At 35.4% G+C, this 25,069-nt stretch overlaps 1 protein-coding gene across 2 annotated transcripts in view; it reads right to left on the bottom strand.

Annotated features, from left to right (window-relative positions):
* Nucleotides 1–25,069, bottom strand: part of cin (Molybdenum cofactor synthesis protein cinnamon) — a 219,912-nt gene that overhangs the window by 4,349 nt on the left and 190,494 nt on the right. For both annotated transcript variants that reach the window (XM_069830813.1, XM_069830814.1), the window contains 7 exons: nucleotides 20,734–21,009; nucleotides 19,046–19,230; nucleotides 14,575–14,691; nucleotides 11,180–11,338; nucleotides 10,826–10,987; nucleotides 2,688–2,856; nucleotides 509–605 (listed from right to left, as the gene is read on the bottom strand). In XM_069830813.1, coding sequence (XP_069686914.1) covers nucleotides 509–605; nucleotides 2,688–2,856; nucleotides 10,826–10,987; nucleotides 11,180–11,338; nucleotides 14,575–14,691; nucleotides 19,046–19,230; nucleotides 20,734–21,009 — 1,165 coding nt within the window. The remainder of the gene's footprint in view (nucleotides 1–508; nucleotides 606–2,687; nucleotides 2,857–10,825; nucleotides 10,988–11,179; nucleotides 11,339–14,574; nucleotides 14,692–19,045; nucleotides 19,231–20,733; nucleotides 21,010–25,069) is intronic.

Here is a 25,069-nt window from a genome sequence, read left to right as displayed (position 1 = left end):
TAATTAAATAATTGAATCAGTCAGAGCTAAAAGGAACTAAGTCACTTTTCACAACCTTTCAGAAGAAGCAAAAAACATGCCACTAATAACACAAATATTATATTTTTATGTTATAGAAGACAAGAGAATATTTAAAAGTCTTAGTTCCTTCTTCCACCGTTTGATGCGCATGACATACGATGTTCAAATTGTTGCATAACCCAAAACTGCATATTTTGACTTAGTTCCTTTTAGCTCCGACCGATTCAATTATAATGTTCGTAACATAACACACATTTAGTATTAGTTATTTTAGCCTTTTCTTCCCATTTTATGTAAACCCTCTTTTAAGGAAAAGAAAAGTAATCCCTCAGAGATTTGTTAAAAAGGCATTCTACTGTAATTGAGAAAAATTTCGTTCGTATTGCTATGTATTAGCAAAAAAAATACGGTCCTCAGCAATCAAGTACAAATCTTATATATTCTAACTGAAAACATTTTCAATTTCGCTTCTATGAACATGACATACCTGTACTGATAGCTTTTGGAACTGGATTATCTGGTAGCCAAGTCAATGCTGCCCTATGATATTCTGGTCGAGGATCCAGAGATATATCCACATCAGTCTAAAGTGGTTTAAAAAAAAGTGAAGCATTCATTAATACACACTCCTCAGTGTAAAAATGTTTACTTTTAAACTGTAATCAAAATGATAACTATCATACTCCTCAGTATAAAAATTGTCACTTTTAAACTGTAATCAAAACGATAACTATCATACTCCTCAGTATAAAAATGTTTACTTTTGAACTGTAATCAAAATGATAACTATCATACTCCTCAGTATAAAAATTGTCACTTTTAAACTGTAATCAAAACGATAACTATCATACTCCTCAGTATAAAAATTGTCACTTTTAAACTGTAATCAAAATGATAACTATCATACTCCTCAGTATAAAAATTGTCACTTTTAAACTGTAATCAAAACGATAACTACCATCAATATGAATGAAGAATACAATTCAAGACATTCACAAAAAATAGAGAAGACATATGTACACATTATAGGTTATCTGCACTAACAAACAGTATGTTTGAAAAAAATGCTATGTGTTGCAATTACAAAAAACCACTGTTGAAAGACAGTTAACACATAGACAAAACTTATACTGCATGTTGATAACTATGCTTTTTTTATCTCTCTTGTACGGAGGAGGGACCCGAAGGCTCACACTGCCTGAGGCTTATTGTGCTTACCACTCCTATTCTATGAATGATTGGGTAGCCGAATGGCCGCACTTTTGTACAAGTACAGCACGCTGCACCGTGAACTGAACCTGGGCTATGGTATGGATGATAATGATAAGTGAATTAATTACAGCGAAATGAGTCCGAGGTCTAACACCGAAAGTTAACCAGCAATTCTGCTTCAATTGGTTGAGGCAAAACTCCGGAAAAAACTCCAACCTGGATTTGAATTGGGCCCGCTTGTTTCACAGTTAGACGTGCTAACTGTTAAGCTACATTTCCTGTGACTTTAAATTTATTAATAAGTTTTGTTACAGTACTGTCGCTGATAGGTTCACGTTCAGGGTGGCGGCGATTGAAGTCTGCTGCAACATTTCTGTGGGTTAACCCACCAGACTGAAGAATGATATCAATTCTTACCTCTTTCGATAATGTCATCACGAAAATCAAGAAATTTGTTATAGGAAAACTTCAAATAATCACAACAATGCATTGAAACTGTCACATGTTAACCAAACAGTAAAGCAGGAAAAGTTAATTACCACAATTGCATAAAAATACCTTTTCCAAAGCCTCCTTAGTACTGTACCATGTTACAAAATATCTGTAGATGCAGTACATAATGTTTGTGTCATTATGACAATTATCTTTAAATAACTTGAAAACAATTAGAGATATCTCAAAACAGATTGCACCATTGTTTTTTTTTTTTCTTTTTTCCAGAAAATTTCACATGATTTTGAGTACCTACATGACCCCCTCTCCATTTAAAATTTCAAAGTTGCATCCAAAATGGCGGCTTTTGATATAACTGAGGGCTAGAATCGAACGTGTCACTGGTTGAGCATTTGGTCTTACAAATATTGGTAACACCTATAGTAATCCAAAATCAAGCATATGGAAGATATTTATATGGTTCCAGACTTTTGATTCACCCTGTAGTTTAAACAAAGCAATACGGTACTAAATATCATTACTGTATGATTTTGTTAATGAATTTAGTGAAGAGAACAAAGATATTAAATAATAATCTGACTTAAAGGCAAATGAAGATTACAAAATTAAAAAAAACGACAAAGGTTTGAAAAACTAGGTCTATACGAGATGTTTTTAAATGTCTTTAAACATGAAAAATATTGCCAGTTCATCACACTTACTTGTAACATAAATCGGAACAGGAAATTATGAAGAAAACATTGCAGGATAATTCTGAGAAGGTATATAAATTAAATTCAACGGCCAGGTAATATGCTGACATTTAATATTTGTACAATTATGGCAACCAGGACAGAAAAGAATGGACTTCATTTGTTCGGCAGGTTCTGGTCCTCCAAAGAACATAGAGAAAGAGAGAGAGAGAGCGAGACAGTTATGGCACGGAAAATGGAAAAGCACTGAGAAAACCACTTCAACACAATAAAATGCATTATACTTCGGAAACACTTGAATATTCTTACAGTTGCTTTAATTATTGTTCCCAGTGGTGATGCATAGCCCGACATCTTCCTCAGAGATGGCAGAACGTACAAATGACTGGTTACAGTTGCTGATACTGGATTCCCAGGCAATCCTAGCACAAGTTTCTTCTTTCCATTAAACATGCAGGTTGCAAATGTCGTTGGTTTCCTAAACAATAAAATTAACTTATGAAAAAATAATAATTTTTATATGTACTTAAGTAGGTAAAACTTAGTACTTTACTTTGCTAGACTGTATTCAACTTTTAAGACTGTATCCTGAAAACATTTATGACAGTATTCGGTCGAATTTGTACTACGTGACGTCATTTCTAAGAGCAGTTTTGCTCCTTTGTAAGAGAATCGGCAGCCGGTTCTATGGGGTAGGTGGGGTAGTACTGATTCACATCAAGTGGCCTGTACTTAATACATCCGCATTAATATTAATAGCACATTGAATTAATCTAAATCACAGGTAGAACTATTTATTCACTACAAATTATATTTTGAAAGTATAATTTCTATAATAAAATGAAATTAATATGGTAACTGCGGTAAGTTTTAAAGTTTCATGTTGCTGTGAAAAATTAAAGGATCATTGAAATTACTTCAAATTCTGTAAATGATGTTTTATGTAATATATGTTTCAATTAGAGTGGTGTTAATTTAATTTTTTACAGCAACATAAAACTTTAAAATACAGTTTTCTCAAAACTTTAAATTCTGAGTTGTTTCCCTTTTGAACTGCCTACCGATATGATGAAATTACAATAAAAATAACATAATACTAATACAGACATCATATAGAATTTACTTTATGTTACAGTTTCGTAATGAAAGTTGTTCCAAGATTTTTCCAGTTAAACTTGTGTCTTGAGTAACTGAAAGACGTTTCACATCATACAGTAAAACTGTTTTTTTTTCTTTATCCATAAATTGAAAAGAGTATATTTGCCAAATTTATGCAAGCACGAATAACGAAAATGGTTATAATTTTCTTTTACAAGTAGCCATTACAATAAAAATTCGGCTTTATTGATAAATCTGAGCTAAGAAAGACAAAAATAAATCCAAAGTACCGGTACACATCTTTTTGTACAAATAAGGAAATATGCATGAAAAATATTTTTCACTGAAATACTGGTATGTCTTCATGTACACAATCAAATGAATGCAAATCGTACACTGAAGCGTAATTACCAAAAATATCCCTTCTGAATAATATAGCAGAATGTAACATGTGGTATATAACATACCATGCAATATACAGTACATTTCACCTACAAATCAGAACTCTACGCTAAAAATGTTTTAATTAAATAGTGATAAAATTTCAGACAAATATATGCCTATTTAATTTTTTAACAAAGTTCTGCAGCTTTAATCTTGTAATGATCATAATAATTATTTGGCCATCAACTTCCACGTTTATAAAAGAAAATAACATAATATTTAATCTTTATAGACAGTGAACATTATATTTTAGATCTGCATAGAATTGGAATATATCAATCCCCTAACTGCCCATTGTGCAACTCAAACCAAGAAATGGATTCGGAACACTTCAAAATCTGTGCTTCAGTGGCTGGCCATGATAATATCTTTGAAAAATATTGGAGTGCAAGAGGTCAAATGACTTTATTGTCAAACGCCTGGCATTAGAAAACAACAACAACAACATTAGATTTTAGTTAAACTCAGTAACAGAAATTAATTATATATGGCCTTCAAAATTAATTAATGGAATTTTTATTTATACTGTCGAAACTGATATAATGATAAACCCTGTTGCAACAATAAATTTTATGGTATATTTCCTATATTTCAAATATACGGTATTTTATCAATTATATAATATTTTAATTTACCTAGTTTTCATGTTTAATATTTCAGTTTTCACTTGGTATTGTCCTTTCAAAGCTGTTTTTCCATTATTTTTTCCACCCTCTTTCATACTTTTGTTGACCTATCTTAACATTCTATGCAAGAAGTGTATTACAATAATACAACTTTACCTGCTTCAAGGGCATAATTAACAGCATTTGCCATTATGCCTGGTGTCTTTCACATTGGAGTTATTGGGTTATTTTACGACACTGTATCAACATCTAGGTTATTTAGCGTCTGAATGAAATGAAGGTGATAATGCCAGTGAAATGAGTCCAGGGTCCAGCACCGAAAGTTACCCAGCATTTGCTCGTATTGAGTTGAGGGAAAACCCCGGAAAAAACCTCAACCAGGTAACTTGCCCCGACCGAAATTCGAACCTGGGCCATCTGGTTTCGCAACCAGACGCGCTGACCGTTACTCCACAGGTGTGGACTTCACATTGGAATGTTAAACTGTTCATGATGGCAGATGTAACACAAAAAAAATCAGTTTGAAGACTAAATTAGCTGTATTTAGTGATTTAGAGATTGAAGCAGACTTTGGTGACTAAAAAGTATGGATTTGCATAGTCATTACTCGCAACATTCATAAAGAAACGGAAGAAAATAGAAGACAGTGTTGTAAGTGGTAAAATTAATCCTGAACATAAGCATTTAAAAACTGCACCAGCAGAATATGTTAACATTGTTATCCTGAAATGGTTTAATGAAATGAAGGCACTTAACATTCCTATAACAGCCCTATTCTACATCAAAAAGCACTTCATTTTGCCAGTGTACTTATGATTCGAACTCCAAAGCAAGCAATGGTTGGCTACAACGTTTTAAAGACAGACATGGGATTATTTTTAACCCTAGGATGCATGGCCTCTTGGACTTACATCAATGCATAATGGGGGCCTCAAAGGCCCCCATTATAAATTCAATGGATATTCTTATCTTTTAAGTTCAATTTCAATGTTGTGGTATTTTTATTCAGTTAGTTATTCAATATTGTGTTGTAATAGAATAATTATACACTATGTATATGTTTTGAGTAGCTAAATATGATAAACATTTCTCTATATGCACAAGTTCTGAAATTATAGTTCCGTTATATAAAGTGGTCCTGCGCTGTGTCGTCGTGGTATAAGGCATCCTGCTTAGGACTCGCGTTACGAAATGCGCCCTGGTTCGATTCCTCATGAGGAAAGAAATTTTCTCTTGAAATTTCGGCCAGTGTATGGGACCGATGCCCACCCAGAATTGTGATGCACTTGGGGAGCGAAATCCAGTTATTAAAGCCAGCTGTAACAGCTGGGAGAATCATCGTGCTAACCCCACGATACAGACATTCTGGTTGGATGATCGTCCACCTCTTCTTCGGTATATGGACGTGAGTTCAGCAGCCTGCTGGTCGGTCATGGTCCTTCATGGACTGTCGTGCCTCGGATTATTATTACATAAAGTGAAGTCCAATGCCCTTTTACTGAAAACAGTCTTCCCAAACAAGAACACTTTGCTCATTGCACACATTCTTAGAACATTTTGAACAACACTGAGCAATTTTTCTTTCTAAGTCACGTAGGCACAAAAAGCATCTTCTTTTTGGCATTATTCTTGGATGAAGTCCATATCCACCTCCTGGGGCCGTTTGACTCCACACCGGGCAAATGCTTGAAGGACATTCATGTTCAAGTTTGGATTGTTGACTCTGTGCTTCATATGTGGTCTTATGAGGCCGGGAGGGGAACATCCCTATACACCGGAACTGAGGCCTATTGTGCGCCCTTGAAATGAGTTGCAGCCCAAATACCGCACTCATGCCGAACCGACCTAAGCCCTAACACCCTAACGACCAGTTCCGTCATCCCTCTTAAGTCCATGTACCATTCCACCACAACGGCCTCCACCACATTCCCCCCTCAAACGGTCTGAGGTGTAGGCCACCCCTCCCATCGGGAGGGGAGTGGATTCCTTTGCTGGGTCACCAAATACCGTTCTTTGAGATATCAATGGAGGCCGGCCAAGAGTGTCAGGAGTGTCAAAGGGCCGCCGCAGGCGCGATCTGAAGGCCAAGAAAGACAACCGGAATGATAAGGAAAGGATGATGAGGAGGGGGGAAAGGAAGTGGCGAGAATGAGTGGAGTTCCATACGCCTGATAAAGTTACCTGATATTCATCCATAGGTGTGAGGGAAAACCCCCGAAAAACCTCACACAGGCAACTCGTCTCAAGGGGGGAATCAAACCCGATGGGTTCGGCGAACATATTACCACAAGACTACAGCGGTGGATATTATTTCTATTAGTAAGACACAAAAAACACAATTAGAATAATAAAAATACTTGCATTTCACAGCACTGGGAACAGCAGTTTACTCTGCCAATGTTAAATCCAAAAATGGTTATAAAATTAAAATGTTGCAACAATGCCACTAGGATACAAATGTCAGAAGTGTCAACATTCATATATTAGCAGTAAAACATAAAATTGTATAGCTGTATAATGAATAAAGCAGGACAGGCCTGAGAGACCCCCGCTGTGCATTATACGTGTACAATTAACAAACATTAATTTTAAACAGTTTATTTTAATGTATCTCCTTAAATGATCATACAACATGTTCTTAGATATATTTTAGAAGATTACATGAAGTTTGGTGCAATTTCATAATATTTTAACACATTTAAGAAAGTAATAAAATTGATGAAAGGCCTCAAAACCCCCCGCCATGCATCCTAGGGTTAAAGTGGTAGCAGAAGAAGAAAAATCTGCTTTCATTGGTGGGGTTACCAGAAGTCCGGAAAATCCCGGACATGTTCTATATTTTAACCTTCTGTGGCGTCCAAGGGAATTTCTGAAAAATCTTGAATGTTCTACATTTTGAAGAACAAACACATTCATTAGCTTTAAAATGGATTGACAACTCGAGAAAGAACGAAATTAGCCGCAACTCACCATGACAAAATGGCTGTCATTAAGGGGTTAGGTACAGCTTACAGCAGTAAAATTTAGGAAATATTCAACAGTTTTTTCCTCCATTACTGTAATGAAAATTAGTATATGTAAAACACTGTCCTTCTGTTACATGAAAGAAATATTTTTACGATTTAAAAAAATATATATATATATATATATATATATATATATATATATTTTTTCCAAATTCAAAATGGTAGCAGTTCACTTTGCAGCGATGAAGCGTTTCCTTCATAACTCGAAAACTATCCAACATTCTGTGATGAAATTTTTCGTGTGTATTTATGCATGTCATATCTACAATATGAAGCAAAAGTCTACCTTTGATAGATTGTCTGATAAAAAATAAATTCATTTTAAAAAATGGTCAAATATCAGTATTTTCTTCTAACACAAAATAAAAAAGGTCAACAAGCCCGGATTCGATTCCTGGTCGGGTTGAATTTCCTGGTTCAGGTTTTTCAGGGTTTTTCCAGAAACCGTAAGGCAAATTCCAGGAAATTCGGGCCACAACATCTCTGAATATCACCGGCCTCATTCATCACCGAAAATATATTCACAACAAATCAGTAATACATAACAGTCGCCATCTAGTTCACAATAGAACCAGTCTCAACAATAGTACAACCGATTTCAACCAAAGATTAACTCGCAATATGACCAAAGATGTTAAAGCAAGTATAAATAACAGCGAGAAAAAAAAAAATTATTAAGGAATGTGAACTGCCACCATTTGAATTTTGAAAAAAAAAAAAAAAATATATATATATATATATATATATATTTTTTTAATCATAAAAATATTTTTTCATATAGCAGAAGGACAGTGTTTTACATATACCAATTTTCATTATTGTACAAGATACAGTAATGGACGAAAAAAATGTTTAATATTTCAGAAAATTTTACTGCTGTAAGCTGTACCTAACCCCTTAAAAATCGTAGCCATCAATGGTCTTTGCTATTGTGGCAGTAGACGAAATATACGTCACAAGTGTGCAATGGCCCTCCGAAGCAAGCTGGAGTGGACAGCAATAGAAATAACTCTCTTGACAGAAACACTGCACTGGTTCATTTGCTTATTGGTCATCGCAGACTGCTATAGCAGAAAGCTTATTAGTAGTGATTCAGATGTAACACGTGCCGAAAAGAAAATGTAAATTCACTGATCCTTTAGCGAAGAAGTATACAAGTGTTTTACAAGAAGGAGAAATATCCTCAAACAACACAGTCCTACATTTTTATTATAAACAAAGTTAAGTTTATGAAACACTTTTTATGTTTTAGTGTTAATCAAGCCACATGGGCTGCAGTATTACTACGATAATTTTTAAATAGTTTATTTATAACGAAATTTATTTTATAGCCAACTCTAACAAATTATTATTATTTTCATAACTTACTTACTTACTTACTTACAAATGGCTTTTTAAGGAACCCGAAGGTTCATTGCCGCCCTCACATAAGCCCGCCATCGGTCCCTATCCTGTGCAAGATTAAGCCAGTCTCTATCATCACACCCCACCTCCCTCAAATCCATTTTAATATTATCCTCCCATCTACGTCTCGGCCTCCCTAAAGGTCTTTTTCCCTCCGGTCTCCCAACTAACACTCTATATGCATTTCTGGATTCGCCCATACGTGCTACATGCCCTGCCCATCTCAAACGTCTGGATTTCAAGTTCCTAATTATGTCAGGTGAAGAATACAATGCGTGCAGTTCTGTGTTATGTAACTTTCTCCATTCTCCTGTAACTTCATCCCGCTTAGCCCCAAATATTTTCCTAAGCACCTTATTCTCAAACACCCTTAACCTATGTTCCTCTCTCAGAGTGAGAGTCCAAGTTTCACAGCCATATAGAAGAACCGGTAATATAACTGTTTTATAAATTCTAACTTTCAGATTTTTGGACAGCAGACTGGATGATAAGAGCTTCTCAACCGAATAATAACACGCATTTCCCATATTTATTCTGCGTTTAATTTCCTCCCGAGTGTCATTTATATTTGTTACTGTTGCTCCAAGATATTTGAATTTTTTCACCTCTTCGAAGGATAAATCTCCAATATTTATATTTCCATTTCGTACAATATTCCCGTCACGAGACATAATCATATACTTTGTCTTTTCGGGATTTACTTCCAAACCGATCGCTTTACTTGCTTCAAGTAAAATTTCCGTGTTTTCCCTAATCGTTTGTATATTTTCTCCTAACATATTCACGTCATCTGCATAGACAAGAAGCTGATGTAGCCCGTTCAATTCCAAACCCTGCCTGTTATTATTTTCATAACATGAAAATAAATTTTAAAAAGTTCAGTTGTGTAGAGCATCATGATTATATTTAAAAAAGCTGATGTTTTCCGTATTATTATTTGTTCAGAGAAGAATAAATAGCATAATATTAATGTGGTTCATTGACAATTTTCCTTTGGCTGTTTGAATATTTTAAGAAATGACCAGCCTCATGGTCTAGTGGTCAGAGCTTCTGGTTATAGTTTATGAGGTCCCGGGTTCGATTCCCGGTAAGAGCACAGGAATTTTTCCTTAAAGGGGATTATTCCTGTGTTCGTCCATGGTCTGGAATTTAGGTTAAGTTTAGATTTAAGACCTCTCCTGGCACCACATTATCATAATCATCTTTATCACATCATCGGGGTAATGTAACTCCGCCTTCCAGGAGCCCCAACCTCAGAAGTGGGTTACAACTAAGCCACGGCCAGGAGAGAAGACCAGAAATGTCGAAAAGACAACCTGGTGGCATTGGATTAAAAAAAAAAAATATATATATATATATATATATATATATATATATATATATATATTAAGAAATATGAAATCTTCATAATTATATAGGTATACATTTAGTTGCATTTTAGATTTTGACGTTCAATTTTCCAACATTATCCTATAATGTCCTACATTTTCCTTGTATTGTCTACATTTCATTAAAATAATCTGGTAACCCTACTTATTGATGGTGATAATTCTTGATGTGCTACAAATGGCTCAAGTTACGAAAAAATACAGTCTAGATGACATTTTTAACTAGACAATAATCTCAGCAAAATAAGATGAAATGCTATAAAATAAAATAAACAACAGATAAGTAAATAAACATATAAATAAAAATTAAATGATCAGAATAAGTAAAACTCCTTAACAATGTAATATGGAAAGATCCCTTTATGTGGTATAATCACTACTTATCAGAAGAATCACAATCTGAAACTCTATCCTGTATATGTAATTATTCATCTAAGCAAAAGAATAGTTTGATATATTACCCAGGTTTCATCTTCACACGTCCAAAATGAATGACAGCTCCAAGATCAGTCACTAAGATTTCCTTCAACAAATCCTTTTCTCCCATGGACACACCACCAGTTGTCACAACCAAATCACTAGCTGCTAGTGCTTCCTTCAGCTTGCTTAGAACAGACTCCTGACTAAACAAATTCATCATATTTAAGGATATTTCAAGAAGTTTGTTCTCAATAAAACGCATAAATTCAAATTACAGTCGGACTTTGACATCTCGAAAAAATGCCAAAAAAAATGTAAACTAAGCTCCTGTTATTCGTAAGAAACATAATATGACAATCCTAGATATCAAAGAACTGCAAAATGAAATATCTTACTCATCTCTAGCTATGCCCACATCCACAGCTGGAAATCCATGTTCTTTCATAAGCGACATTAATGTAGTTTTGTTGCTATCACGAATACGTCCAGGTTCCAGTGGTTTGCTAGGATCTTGGATCTCGTTTCCAGTTGACAATATAGACACAATGGGTAACCTGAATTTAAAAGAAAAACAAATTGTAATTTAAGGGGTTATGTGCAGCTTACAGCAGTAACATTTTTGGAAATATTTAACATTTTTTACATCCATTACTGTATCTTAATAATATATTGAAAATTTGTATGTGTTTTTCTGCTATATGAAAAAAATATTGTTACGATTTAAAAAAATTATTTATATATATTATTTTCAAAATTCAAAATGGTGGCAGTCCACTGTGCAGTGATGAAGCATTTCCCTCGTAACTCATAAACTTGTTAACTTCTTCATGTTCTCTCTCTTTTATCTTATTGCTGAAACTCATGTTTACAATATCATGCTTTTTCAACTACATTCCTTAATAAAAAATATTTTTTTTATTTTGTGCTAGAAGAAAATATTGATATTTGACCATTTTTAAATGAATTTATTTCTATCAATCTATAAAAGGTAGAGAAGTGATTTTGCATCATATTGTAGATATGACATGCATAAATACACACAAAAAATTTCATCACAGAATGTTGGATAGTTTTTGAGTTACGAGGGAAACACTTCATCACTGCACAGTGAACTTCCAACATTTTGAATTAAAAAGAATATATATATATATATATATATATATATATATAATTTTTTTAATCGTAAAAATATTTTTTTTTTCATATAGCAGGACAGTGTTTTACACATACAAATTTTCATTATTGTACAAGATACAGTAATGGAGAAAAAATTTTGAATATTTCCAAAATTTTACTGCTGTAAGCTGTACCAAACCACTTAAACAAACTTCAATAACAATCTTATTGTTTCATAAAGAAATATAGAGCAATTTTGCTATCATGTGCAAATGACTAATTGAAATATACAGTTAATACAGATAATTTTACAGAAATATAAATCTTCAGCTGAGGCGTTTGCCTACTGATCCAGATTTGTGCTTGGGCAACTAACAGCGATTGAGTCTTAACATTACAACTAGGACTGCATTTAAGCATGAATGGGTCGTATTGTTGTGGGCAGCTAAAAAGCCAGCTCCATGAAATAAATCGCATGAAAAGGTGTTGTAGATGGGAATGAAGTTGACAGTTACAAAAATAAGCAATCTGTTGGTTTTCGTTTTTTCAATCATGCAAATATCCCAAGCAATTTTCAGAACTACTGAAATTAGCTCAGTTTTATTTTAGCATTCCTAGCCATAATGTTAATGTAGAGGGAATATTGTCTCTCATAAACACTCAGTAATAATTAATAAATTAAAAATATCATCAATTAAAACAATCTTGTTACTACAGTATAAAATGAATAATTTCAGTTGTAGAGAATTTTATGACAATATTAGGAAAAATAAGAGCCTGCACAATGAAGTCAGAAAAATATGACTGATATGTATAATCATGTAAAAGTTGAATTTTATTCGAAGTTGTTGATTGACTATTCAACAACGCTGCATTAATATTTCTGTCTTGTATTAAGTATCGATACTAACTCCTTGTGTTGTACTAGTATATTGTAAAACTCTTCTGTATATTACATTTCAACTAGACTGTGAGTATAATTAAGACTTTGTAATACTATTAAGATTTTTTTGACATGTTCCATATTCTCGCTGTGAAGCAATGTACAAATACCATGGAATGTAAATACAGTAGAATCCCTCTTAACTGGCACAAAAGGGACCAGGCTAGTTCTGGATATGAGATTTTGCCGGATAATTGAATAAATACCTGTATATACAAAAAAAAAAAATTCGTATTTCATGGTGCCAAATGTTGAAACTGCAGCCATGTGAAGCTTATTTCTCTATCACTTGCTCATAACTGAATAAACATAAAAAGTGTGGCGATTTTCTTTATTAGAATACATCACACAATACAAATACAAGGCGTGTTCTTAAAGTAAGTTCCAAAAGGGTGTAGAAAGTAAATGGGAAAATATTTACAAACCATTTTTGTAGCACTGTATTCCCCACACTTCAATTACTTCTCACCATAATCTCCACCATTATTGAGGCATTTATCGAGTCATGGCACAAGTCTTTCTATCCCCTCATTGTAGAATTCGCCCACCTGCGAACCACTCCGCAACATTTGTGGAAAATTCAAGGAAAGCGAAGAAATTGTGAACCTCCTGTCCTCATGAATTTTTTCATCGACAGCACGCACCAAATCGTCATTGATCAAAGATGGCCGACCGGTATGCTGCTCATCATGCACAGAGACGCGGCCCTCGTTGAACTTTCTAACCCATCTCCTGATCATTCCGTCACTAATGGCATCATCACCATACACCTCACAAAGTTGATGATGAATGTCAGCTGGTTTGATGTTTCTCGCATTCAAAAAACGGATAACAGACCGTATCTCACAGTCGGCGGGGTGCTCAATTACTTTAACATTTCAACTGATCACAACTAACCACACACACGGACTGAAGCTCTGAAACTGCATGCACAGCTTGTCTGAGGACTGAAGAAGAAAACATGTATGCGCAAAATAACGATTGCAGCGATGCAACAGCTATAATTCAAAATGGAACTTACTTTAAGAACACGCCTCGTAATACACTAATTTTAGGTTCGAATATTCACTGAAACCGAAAGTTCGTGCGAACTTCCCAATGTGGCAACACTGACAGCCCGAACATAACTAAATGAACATAAAAACTGTGTGCATTTTCTTTATTACAACACAAATAATACACTAATTGTAGGTTCGAATATTCACTGAAAACGACAGTTCGTGCAAACTTCCTAATTGGCAACACTGACGGCCCAAACATAACTAAATAAACATAAAAACTGTGTGGATTTTCTTTATTAAAACACATCACACAACACAAATAATACACTAATTTTAGGTTCGAAAATTCACTGAAAACGGAAGTTCGTGCGAACTTCCTAATGTGACAAAACTGATGGCCCAGACTGGCATTGTGGCAGATTTAAACTTTTTTTTTGTCCTAGCCAAAAGTGCCGTTGTTTTGGTATTGCCGGTATTTGGGTGCTGGTTACGAGGGATTTTACTGTACATACATTACAATAAAAATAAACTCGTTTCTTTAGATACATTTGTACAAAGGCTATTATTTATTACTATCTATCCCTCCAAACTGTATTCAACACTAATCCTGAAAAGTTGTCCTGATTTCATGTGCATATATAGCAACCCTAGTTTGGGTAACAGATTTCTTTTCATCTTAAGAATCATTTTCTAAAACTCAATCCATAAAAATATACTGATCACTACTCACTTGTAAACTTGAATATGAGTAACGCCAGCAGTAGCTAGTAGACCCAATTCAGATGATCCCAAAGTAGATCCTCGGGGAAGCACGAGTTCACCCTGTGCCATGTCACTGCCAACAGGCCTAATTAAAAATACGAATGCAGCATTATTAATTTTATCGATCTGTAGCATAAAAGTTTGTTTAAAAGTTTCTTTTGTACCATCTTTGTCCATCTACTATGTCATAATATTGTACTCCACAGTTGCTAACCAAAGTTTGACACAGCAAGCTGTCTCCTAGCAACGAACAACAAAGACTCAAGTCAAATCAGAATAATCTAACATACGCAAGAATAGCTTCCATAGTAACTTAGGGTCGATTTCTAAAACGAGGTCTAGACCACGTTTGGATTTATAAAACGAGGTCTTTTACATTTTTCTGAGCCATGGCTCGAAACCATGGTCTGAAGCAGAGACCATGACTGGGGTAGGTTTAAAACCACGGTTTCATGTATACAAGATGGAGGCAGTAGATCAGCAGGATGATTATCAAAAGAAAATTTGTGTCTACGAGTATTAAATCCCCGGATTAGAGTGACGAGTAACAGAAACAATACTTTGTAACTAATAACTATGTAACGACAATAATTTCAGACGAATATTTCGATTTTCGAAGGAATCAGCGCAAAATTTAGCAAGAATGCTAAATAATCTGCAACGAAATGCAGGAGGCAGCAGGTTGATAATTTTTTTATACTTTGTTGCTTTGAAGGAAGTAAGATATATTTTATATTAATAAAATTATACCTTTATGTCTATAAGATGATATAACTTAATTCTTAGTCTTTACAGTAGTTTTTGACATTTCATTTAATACTCGAAAATGATGTGAACTTACAACAAACTTGATTTTGTCTTCTTATTTTAAGTTTTATGCTACTGGGGCTTTCTACGTAGTAGGCCTGTTATAGCCTATGTGAAAATAGAACCATACTACATTTTTAGTTTAAATTGAAATTTTAATCCAGTTAATATTTAGGTTATTAATTCCTTAGAACCAGGTTTTCAGGTAGTTAATGTTGTTGTTGTTGTTTTCTAATGCCAGGTGTTTGACAATAAAATCATTTGACCTCTTGCACTCCAATATTTTTCAAAGATATCATCATGACCAGCCAATGAAGCACAGATTTTGAGGTGTTCCGAATCCATTTCTTGGTTTGAGTTGCACAATGGACAGTTAGGGGACTGATATATTCCAATTCTATGCAGGTGTTTGGCCAAACAATCATGGCCTGTTGCCAATCTAAATGCAGCTACAGACGATTTTCGTGGTAAATCGGGAATTAACTGTGGATTTTGATGCAGAGAGTTCCATTTTTTCCCTTGGGATTGTGTTATCAAATTTTGTTTGTTGTAGTCTAAGTATGTAGATTTAATAAATCTTTTCACAGAGTAATACGTAGATTTAGTAACAGGTCTGTAAGTAGCAGTGCTGCCCTTCTTTGCTAATGCATCCGCATTCTCGTTTCCCAGGATTCCACAGTGGGATGGTATCCATTGGAATACAATTCTTTTATTGAGTGATATTAATTGAGAGAGCATTTTAGTTATTTCTGCTGTTTGAGATGAAGGTGTGTGTTTAGAGACTATTGATAGAATAGCTGCTTTGGAGTCTGACAATATAACTGCATTCCTAAATTTATTAATGTGATATAGAAGATTCCTGAGACTTTCACTTATTGCAATGATTTCACCATCAAAACTTGTTGTTCCATATCCAAGAGATCTATAAAAGGTAGTTAATGTTGGTAGTAGTTATGAAAAAATTATAAACTACAACATAAACGCTCGAATTGTGCTGATTATTTGTTCAATATCATTCTGGTACCTAAAAATCCGTTCCCTATTAAATATTAAGTAATGCTAGTATTAAATGCATATAGCCTATATTCTGTAAATATTAGTAAATATAACAATAACTTAACTGAGAACAAAAGAATGTGACTTACTGCAATTCAATTAAAATATTAATCTCGAAGTTCATTTGTTTCTAATATCGACTATTTATCGGCAATAAAAATCGATTCTTAGCTGAGTTGCCATATATAAAACGCGGTTTCTTCTCAAACTGCGTTTCGACTTCATTTTAGAAATTGCATAAGGATTCAGACCTCGATTGCAATTTAAAAGCCGAGGTTTGGAACCACGATTTCGTCCATGTTTTAGAAATCGACCCTTAAAGTCTAAGCATTGTCACTAATTTTATACATAGGGAAACTCGATTTTCACGAATTCCTGTTTATTGAGTCAGAGAATTAAAATTGTTAAAGGTATGAATGAGACTTGTTCTATATGTTTTATGATCGTAATTTGTTGCGAATATTGCTCGTATTTCCCGTTTCTTAAGAATTTGGCAATTTTTTTGTGTTAAACGCATTTTTTTTACAAATATTACTGACTCGTACATTCAACTGACAAGGGAACATTACTCAATGTTAAGCAAACTTCCAAACAATTTATACACCATTCGAAAGAACATCCTGAAAAAAGGTGAAATCTCTAATACTACATCATGAGATACACATATGAACAAGTTAGAGGGAGTTAAAGAGGCGGGGATGGGGGTCTCTGCCATCCAATGGGAGTCTATTACTTTTGAACTGGCGGACATGAGGATTGAACAAATTCATTCTCCTATGAATGATAATGATAGTTAACAAAACAATGTTCGAAACACAAAAGTTTCTTGCACAACTACACTTTACCAAAGAGAGTTGATGGCACTCACTTTCTTCCATATGAAATTCACATGTACCAATTGCCATTCTAATACAATAAATTTGTTAAAGGGGAATAAGCAGGAACTGACACATTATTGGTGAGTACATGTTTGATTTTATGTTTGTTTAGAGAATTTCATACAGTTAGTATAGACAGAAATATGAAGCATGGCCACTGAAGTGTTATATCTAGGGGGCGGATGTTGATGCAAAGTAATCTTCTTATTTTTCACATTAGGAGAAATCCTTTCTATATTTATATCAACGTAAAAACGTAATTTCATATATTGCATTTTTTTACGTTTCTGAACTAATAGGTCATTTTTATATTTTTTCGGCATTTTTTGGTCATTTTTAACACTTTAAAGAACTTTCAGATCATTTGGAATGTATTTACTGATAGGTCTGTTAAATCATTCTGTAAGCAAATAGGTCAGTAGTAATTACCTACTGAATAAGTGAATAACAGTGAAGCTTGAGTTTTATAGTTTGGAACAGACTCTAAAGTCCATCCCTCATTCCACTGAAGGCTTTACTTCACACAATGGAAGTAATATATAATGCTTGACAGCAGCTTAGTTTAAGTGAGGAGTTCGACCGCTAATGTTATTTTGTCGGTATGACGGTGTCTTTAGAATTTATGTTTGGAAGGGGGAAAACTTTCACCATGTCCTGGACAGGACATTGTGTCCTCAACATGGTTCAGAAGGGATGTCTACTGTAGTAGACAATATTTTTAACACAAAGATTACAAGAATGCACGCTGCACCCATAATTTGTTTTGTCATTCACACTCCCTCATCTGGAAGATCTGGTAACTAAAGTGAAGCGCACAAGGTGGAGGAGGAGGAGGAGGAGGAGGAGAATGGAGGCACTGACATGGACCACCCCTGACTGAAACACATTGTAAACCCTCATTAAAATCTATAGTTTCCCCTTAAAACCTTCATTTTCTTGCATGTTCTTTTCCTTTACCTTGGCCAAATTCCAGGAAGTTGCCTCCTCTCTCCTAGATTTGCAGGGCAGTCATTGAAAAAAAGTAACTAATTTTTAAGAAGTTGTGGTGCGAGTACAGTGAATAATATTTAAATATCATTTTCTTTTAATCTTATGTCATTTTTCCATTAGTTTAAGGGCATTTTAATGACCATTTTAAGTAGATTTTTAGGTCATCAACATCTGCCCCCTAGTTATGTCATTTTAAGATGGATATTTTTTTAGTGGATTATTTTACGACACTATATCAACATCTTAGGTTATTTAGCGTCTGAATGAAATGAAGGTGATAATGCCGGTGAGATGAGTCTGGAGTCCAGCACCGATAGCATTTGCTCATATTGAGTTAAGGGAAAACTCCGGAAAAAACCTCAACCAGGTAACTTGCCCCGACTGGGATTCGAACCCGGGCCACTTGGTTTTGTGGTCAGACGCGCTAACCATTATTCCACAGGTGTGGACTCCCAAGGTGGATTTAATTTTAAATTGATTTCATATAAAAATTTTAACATTACAGTCCTTGCTCTTAGGATCATTAAACTACGTACAGATCTAGATACAAAATTTGGGCCACCTACATTTTCCAAGTTCCAGTTTTAACATACCATACTGCGCATGCTCAGTAAGAACTGAATTTTGTTTCTGGATCCGTAGATCTAGATACTCTTAAAATCAAATGCTCAATATCATTTACGTATGGAAGTCCAAATAGATATGTACCTGATATCTTGACCCACTTTCGGAGGGATAAGAATTTCAATCTCCACCTCAATCTTGCCGTCATCAGCTTCTTGTATCAGCTTCGTGTCCTCGACCTGCACAACACAGTCTGCTCCTGCAGGCACGGGAGCTCCAGTGTTAATACGCAAGCAATAGCCTGCCTGCAGCTTTTCTTGCTCACCAGGCTGCAGGGCAACAAGCATATCCAATCAAAATTTATATTTCAATAAAACAGACAATGTGTTTTTTCTACGAGATCTGACAGTGTGGTGAAACCAACTCACAACAGGAGAAAAGTTTTTCGGGCTATGATGCCGTGGTCCGTTGATTGTGTGACCAAACGTTTCGTTCACTGCTGTGGTGAACATCTTCAGTGGTGTAGATTGCTGGTGCGGCTGGTTCTACTGCGTGTGCCAATTACAGTCTGTGCTGGCTGCATCGTTGTATATATAGTGTGTGAGGGGGGGGGGGCGGCTTGCTGTTGTCGCCTCGGTCCGCACACGAAACGTTTGGTCACACAACCAACGGACCATGGCCTCATAGCCCGAAAAACTTTTCTCCTATTGACGCCGGCCGTGAAAGCCTACACTCCAATACAACTCACAACAGTTCCACCACTTGAATAATTTCAAGGAAAAATTCATAGTGTTCTGCCAAATGCCAGGTCTTTCACTGCAAATCCAACATTCTCCAATCTTTCCTATTTTCTGCCTTCCTCTTAGTCTCTGGATATGATCCATGTATCTTACTGTCGTCTATCATCTGATATCTTCTTCTGCCCCGAACTCTTCTTCCATTCACTATTCCATCCAATGCATCCTTCAGTAGGCAGTTTCTTCTCAGTAAGTGACCCAACCAATTCCTTTTCCTCTTGATGATGAGTTTCAGCATCATTCTTTCTCTACCTACTCTTTCCAACACAGCTTCATTTGCATTTTTTCTTGGAAAAGATAGATGTAGTAGCATCCCATTGCTTTCTGCACACCACTCTCTCTTTCACATCTTCAAAGACCCCAGGGGCCCCAGTATTAATATTAATATTACTACGTTCTATTGTTTCAATGTATATTTCACTTCTGGTAGTGTGGAAGAGAAGACCTTATGGCCTTATCTCTACCAGAATAAATAAACGAATAAAAAAAATAAATAAAAATTATTATCTTCCTCTCCCATTGTATTTTATTAAATCAAATTAACAAAGAATGGCAGTTTCAATGAACAGAGAAGTAAATAACACCCCACAATGATTTTCTTGCCTCTGATTGAGGTTCTGGCTGATATGTACATCTATTATCAGGCAGTACATCTCACGTCACGAAATGTGTCAGAGGAAGAACAATAATTATTTGTATGCATCTAAGATGAACTAAGCACTGGAGATTAAGTAAGTAAGTATGTAAGTAAGTAAGTAAGTAAATAAGTAGTTCATCTCAAATGTTAATAGCTTTCTTTGCTCCTCTTCTCTCAGTATCCATTCCTCACATCCATAAAAAAAACTACTGATTCAACCAAGGAAATTGAAATGCGGTTCTACAATTACTTTCCAAAACGAACAGTTTTTATTTATTCCATCCCTGTCATAATTTGTCCTAAATCGAATGACAGATAAACAGTTTCATCTGCATTTATTTTTAATTCCTAAGATTTCGAAAAAATGAAAACATTTTCATGCCCAAACATATACTTACATTAACACCTGCAATAGCACTTCCCAGAACTTTGCGTTTACCAGCTCCATCACTTGCCAGCACAGCATATCCATCTTTAATAGATGCAGGAAAGGGAGGCAGAGGATCTTTAGCGACCACATCCTCTGCTAATACACGTCCCAACGCCTCTGTGAATTTCACAGTCTCTGTACCCAACACTTCAGTATTCTCCAGGACAATCTTCTGAGCTGTGTCGACGTCTAACAGAGGGTATGGAGACTCCCTGGCCCTGCGTGCAACTCGACTTGTATCCACCTGTGAAGCAAATCACAAATTTAAATGGTTTTAACCGAAAATTATACTGTAAGTGACAATATAATCATGGAGTAGGCAAACAGATTTTGATATTTAGGATAGAATTGGAATATACGAGGCGCATCCAGAAAGTAAGTTTCCCTACTTTTTAAAAAAAAGAACACACACTTTCAGGAAAACATTTATTGGCAACAGGTACAGCAATGTTTCAGCTATTTTTCAACATAACCACCATCAGAATTGAGACACTTGTCATATTGTGGGATCAACTTTTGTATACCTCTGTCATAGAACTCTGCTGCCTGTGAATGGAACCAGCGTGTGACAGACGTCTTCAGCTCTTCGTCATTGCCAAAACGCTCACCGGAGGACAGGAATTTCTTGAGGTGCAAGAAAACGTGAAAATCGCTGGGAGCAAGATCAGGACTGTAGGGTGGATAATCAAACAACTCCCAGCCAAATTCCGTCAAAACAGCTGCTGTGCGCCGAGCCGTATGTGGACGAGCATTGTCATGGAGGAGCACAACACCTGCAGTAAGCATTCCACGCCTCTTGTTTTGAATGGCACGTCGCAATTTTCGCAGTGTTTCACAGTAACGGTCAGCGTTCACTGTTTCACCTCTTGGAAGGAAGTCAATGAGCAGAATGCCCTTCCTGTCCCAGAACACCGTGCACATCACTTTCCATACCGACAGCGTCTGTTTGAATTTCGTCCTGACTAGAGATCCACTATGCCGCCAATGCATTGACTGCTGCTTGGTTTCCGGGATGAAGTGAGAAATCCAAATCTCATCGCCCGTGACGATCCTGTCGAGGAACTCGTCGCCGTCATCGTGATACCGTTGCAGAAATGTCAGTGCTACTCCTAAACGTTGCATTTTGCGTTCGGGTGTCAGGTTTTTCAGCACCCACCTGGCACACACTTTTTGAACAGCAGGTGCTTAGTGACAATCTCATGCAACAAGGATCGCGATATCTGCGGAAAATGGCTGCTCAGCCTCATAATCGTGAAGTGACGGTTTTCCATGATGCACTGCCGCACCAGCTCAACACGATCATCATTGATGAGGGACGGTCGCCCACTGCGCTCTTCATCATGGACACTTTGACGACCTTCGGAAAACTGCCTACACCAGCGACGCACCATCTGCTTACTCATGATGTTCGGCCCATAGACCTGACAGAGCTGCCGATGAATTTCAATTGGCGCAATGCTTTGTGCATTAAAGAACTTTATCACCGACCGAACCTCGCAGGCGGCAGGAGAAGGAATAAGAGCTTCCATTTCGGACCACTGCTGCCACGCTACTGGCACCAGGCGGGACCTGTCTGGCTGGCATATGATTGATATGTCATAGATCTGTTACGCATGTGCAATTGACATGGCTAATTACGTTTACTTTCAAGGGGAAAAAATCGGGAAACACTTTCTGGATGCGCCTCGTATCAGTCCCCTAATTGCCCATTGTGCAACTCAAACCAAGAAATGGATTTGGAACACCTCAAAATCTGTGCTTCAGTAGCTGACCATGACAATATCTTTGAAAAATATTTGAGTGCAAGAGGTCAAATGATTTTGTTGTCAAATGCCTGGCATTAGAAAACAACAACAACATATTTAGGATAAAAACTATCTTATCAAGACGAAGACAATATTCCCACTAAAAAGTTAAAAATAACAAGATCAAATAAATTTAGCAAAAGTGACATATAATTCTTCATTGCACGCTTTATGTATTTTATAATGTATAGTTGGTGACTCAGGAGAAGACAAGCGCAGAGTGAGGAGAAAGGGTGATTAATAGATAACGTTATGGCAACATGTGTAATATTTGTACTACTAGTAAGTGGAAATATTATTGCATATTGTCGTAACATTATCTATTAATCACCCTTTCACCTCATTCCGCAGTCATCTTCTCCTGAGTCCCCAATATTAATTCCTTTACCATATTGCAAATCATATTACCGTTTAATCTTTTTTGCTTCAATGAATATTCCAAAGACATACCTAAATGAAATCATTTAATATGTACCCAAATAAGATGAATTTTCGTTTTCTGGATTACACAAAAAAATGCATTTCTAACAATACAAAATTACGAAATTTGGCTTCATTTATAAACTGTTACAATTTAAGCACCTATAAATGTCATGATACATTACAAATTTATATATACAGTAATTATATGCATATTGTAATAATTTCTAATATTGCTCTTATGTTTACGGAAATCGGCATTCAATGAGTGTTAAAATACAGGATGAGTCAAACCAAAGGGACCAGCATTCCTGCCATCTCTTGACACTAGTGATCTTTCGAGTAACTAGTGAATTATTTATTTAAGGAAATGCAGAGAATCTTACCTGAATTTCAGAGCAGTTGCTCAGAATGTAAAATATATACATCAGCTTTGAATTTCTTGTAAAATGTCCACAGTTCACAATTAGCAAAACATATTCCCGAACTAGAAATGTTGTTGTTTTCTAATGCCAGGCGTTTGACAATAAAGTCATTTGACCTCTTGTACTCCAATATTTTTCAAAGATATTATCATGGCCAGCCACTGAAGCACAGATTTTGAGGTGTTCCGAATCCATTTCTTGATTTGAGTTGCACAGTGGGCAGTTAGGGGACTGATATATTCCAATTCTATGCAGGTGTTTGGCCAAACAATCATGGCCTGTTGCCAATCTAAATGCAGCTACAGACGATTTTCGTGGTAAATCGGGAATTAACTGTGGATTATGATGCATGCAAAGAGTTCCATTTTTTCCCTTGAGATTGTGTTACCAAATTTTGTTTGTTGAATTAAAAATGTAACTCTTGTTCTTTCAAGCAAAACCAACTAAAATATACTAAAGCCAACACTGACACAATTCTGAAGTTCTATAAAATAATGAGGGTCCCCGCAATTCCTTTAGTGGAGTGCTGGGCTCTGATAAAAAAAAATAGGATAAAGACAACCGAGATGAGATTCTCGAGATCAATTTTGGGATATATAAGAGCTAACAGAATGAGAAATGAAGATATCAAACAAGAATTAAACATAATTAGACTGGGAGATGAAACAACAAAACATGAACGAAAATGGACGTAACATCTACAAAGAATGGTGAGTAAACCATTATTTATAAAAGGAAAAATTATGACTATAACTAGATTACCTATATATCCTTCAAGCAGTTATGAATGGCTAAGAGATGTGAAATTCTAATGAGGGCTACAAGCATTGACATTCTTATGATCTTAGGAAGGATTACTTTGACATTCCTAAATGTAAACTCTCAAAGACAATTAGTGCTATTAGAATATGCAATAAGCTACCTAGTGAAATTTTAATTTAGAAAAGAATGCCGTTAAATGACTTGTCTCTAGTTAGCTGACACAGAAGGCATTTTACAATATTAATGAATTTTATGATTTAAGGGGAGAGGACGAAATTTTTTTAAACATTTTTCCTATTCCGTGTAAAATTTTAATTTTTTGTATGTAGAGAGCTCGTGGTTACAGCAACTCAACCAAATATAAATATTTTGAAAAACATTATTTTGGGGCCCAGATTTGAAAAAAAAAAAAAAATGTACCCAATGCAGGATTTTACTAAAACCAATATAATCTATGCCATTTTTAAAGATAAATTCAAACAATTTTTTTACATTTTACTTGTAAAAGCATGGTCTGCAGACTGTAACAAAATTTTGATATTAGTCCTTACACTTCTAAAATAACCAATTAAAATTTAATAACACAATTTTTTTTTTTTTGCAAACAGACAGACATATTTTTAAAATGAAATCAATTAGCAAAATTCTGTTACAGAGAAAAGTTTCCTAATAGTCTACAGAATGTGTCTTCTAAATTTCATTCATTTAATCTTTAATAGCTCAGAAAATATATTCATTTTTGTCTGGCAATGTATTAAAAAAAATGAGATTACCAGAAACAACAATCAAAGGTGGCATGTGATTTAAAAACCAGAGCGCAGGAACTTCAAAAATGGTGTTTCAACATCCGATAAGAGCACAAAGACCCACAAAATGTTATGCAGTGTACTCC

Source organism: Periplaneta americana, chromosome 7 (genome assembly GCF_040183065.1).
Source record: "Periplaneta americana isolate PAMFEO1 chromosome 7, P.americana_PAMFEO1_priV1, whole genome shotgun sequence".
NCBI lineage: Eukaryota > Metazoa > Arthropoda > Insecta > Blattodea > Blattidae > Periplaneta > Periplaneta americana.
Note: the sequence above shows the minus strand (reverse complement) of the source record. Positions and strands in the feature narration are given on the sequence as shown.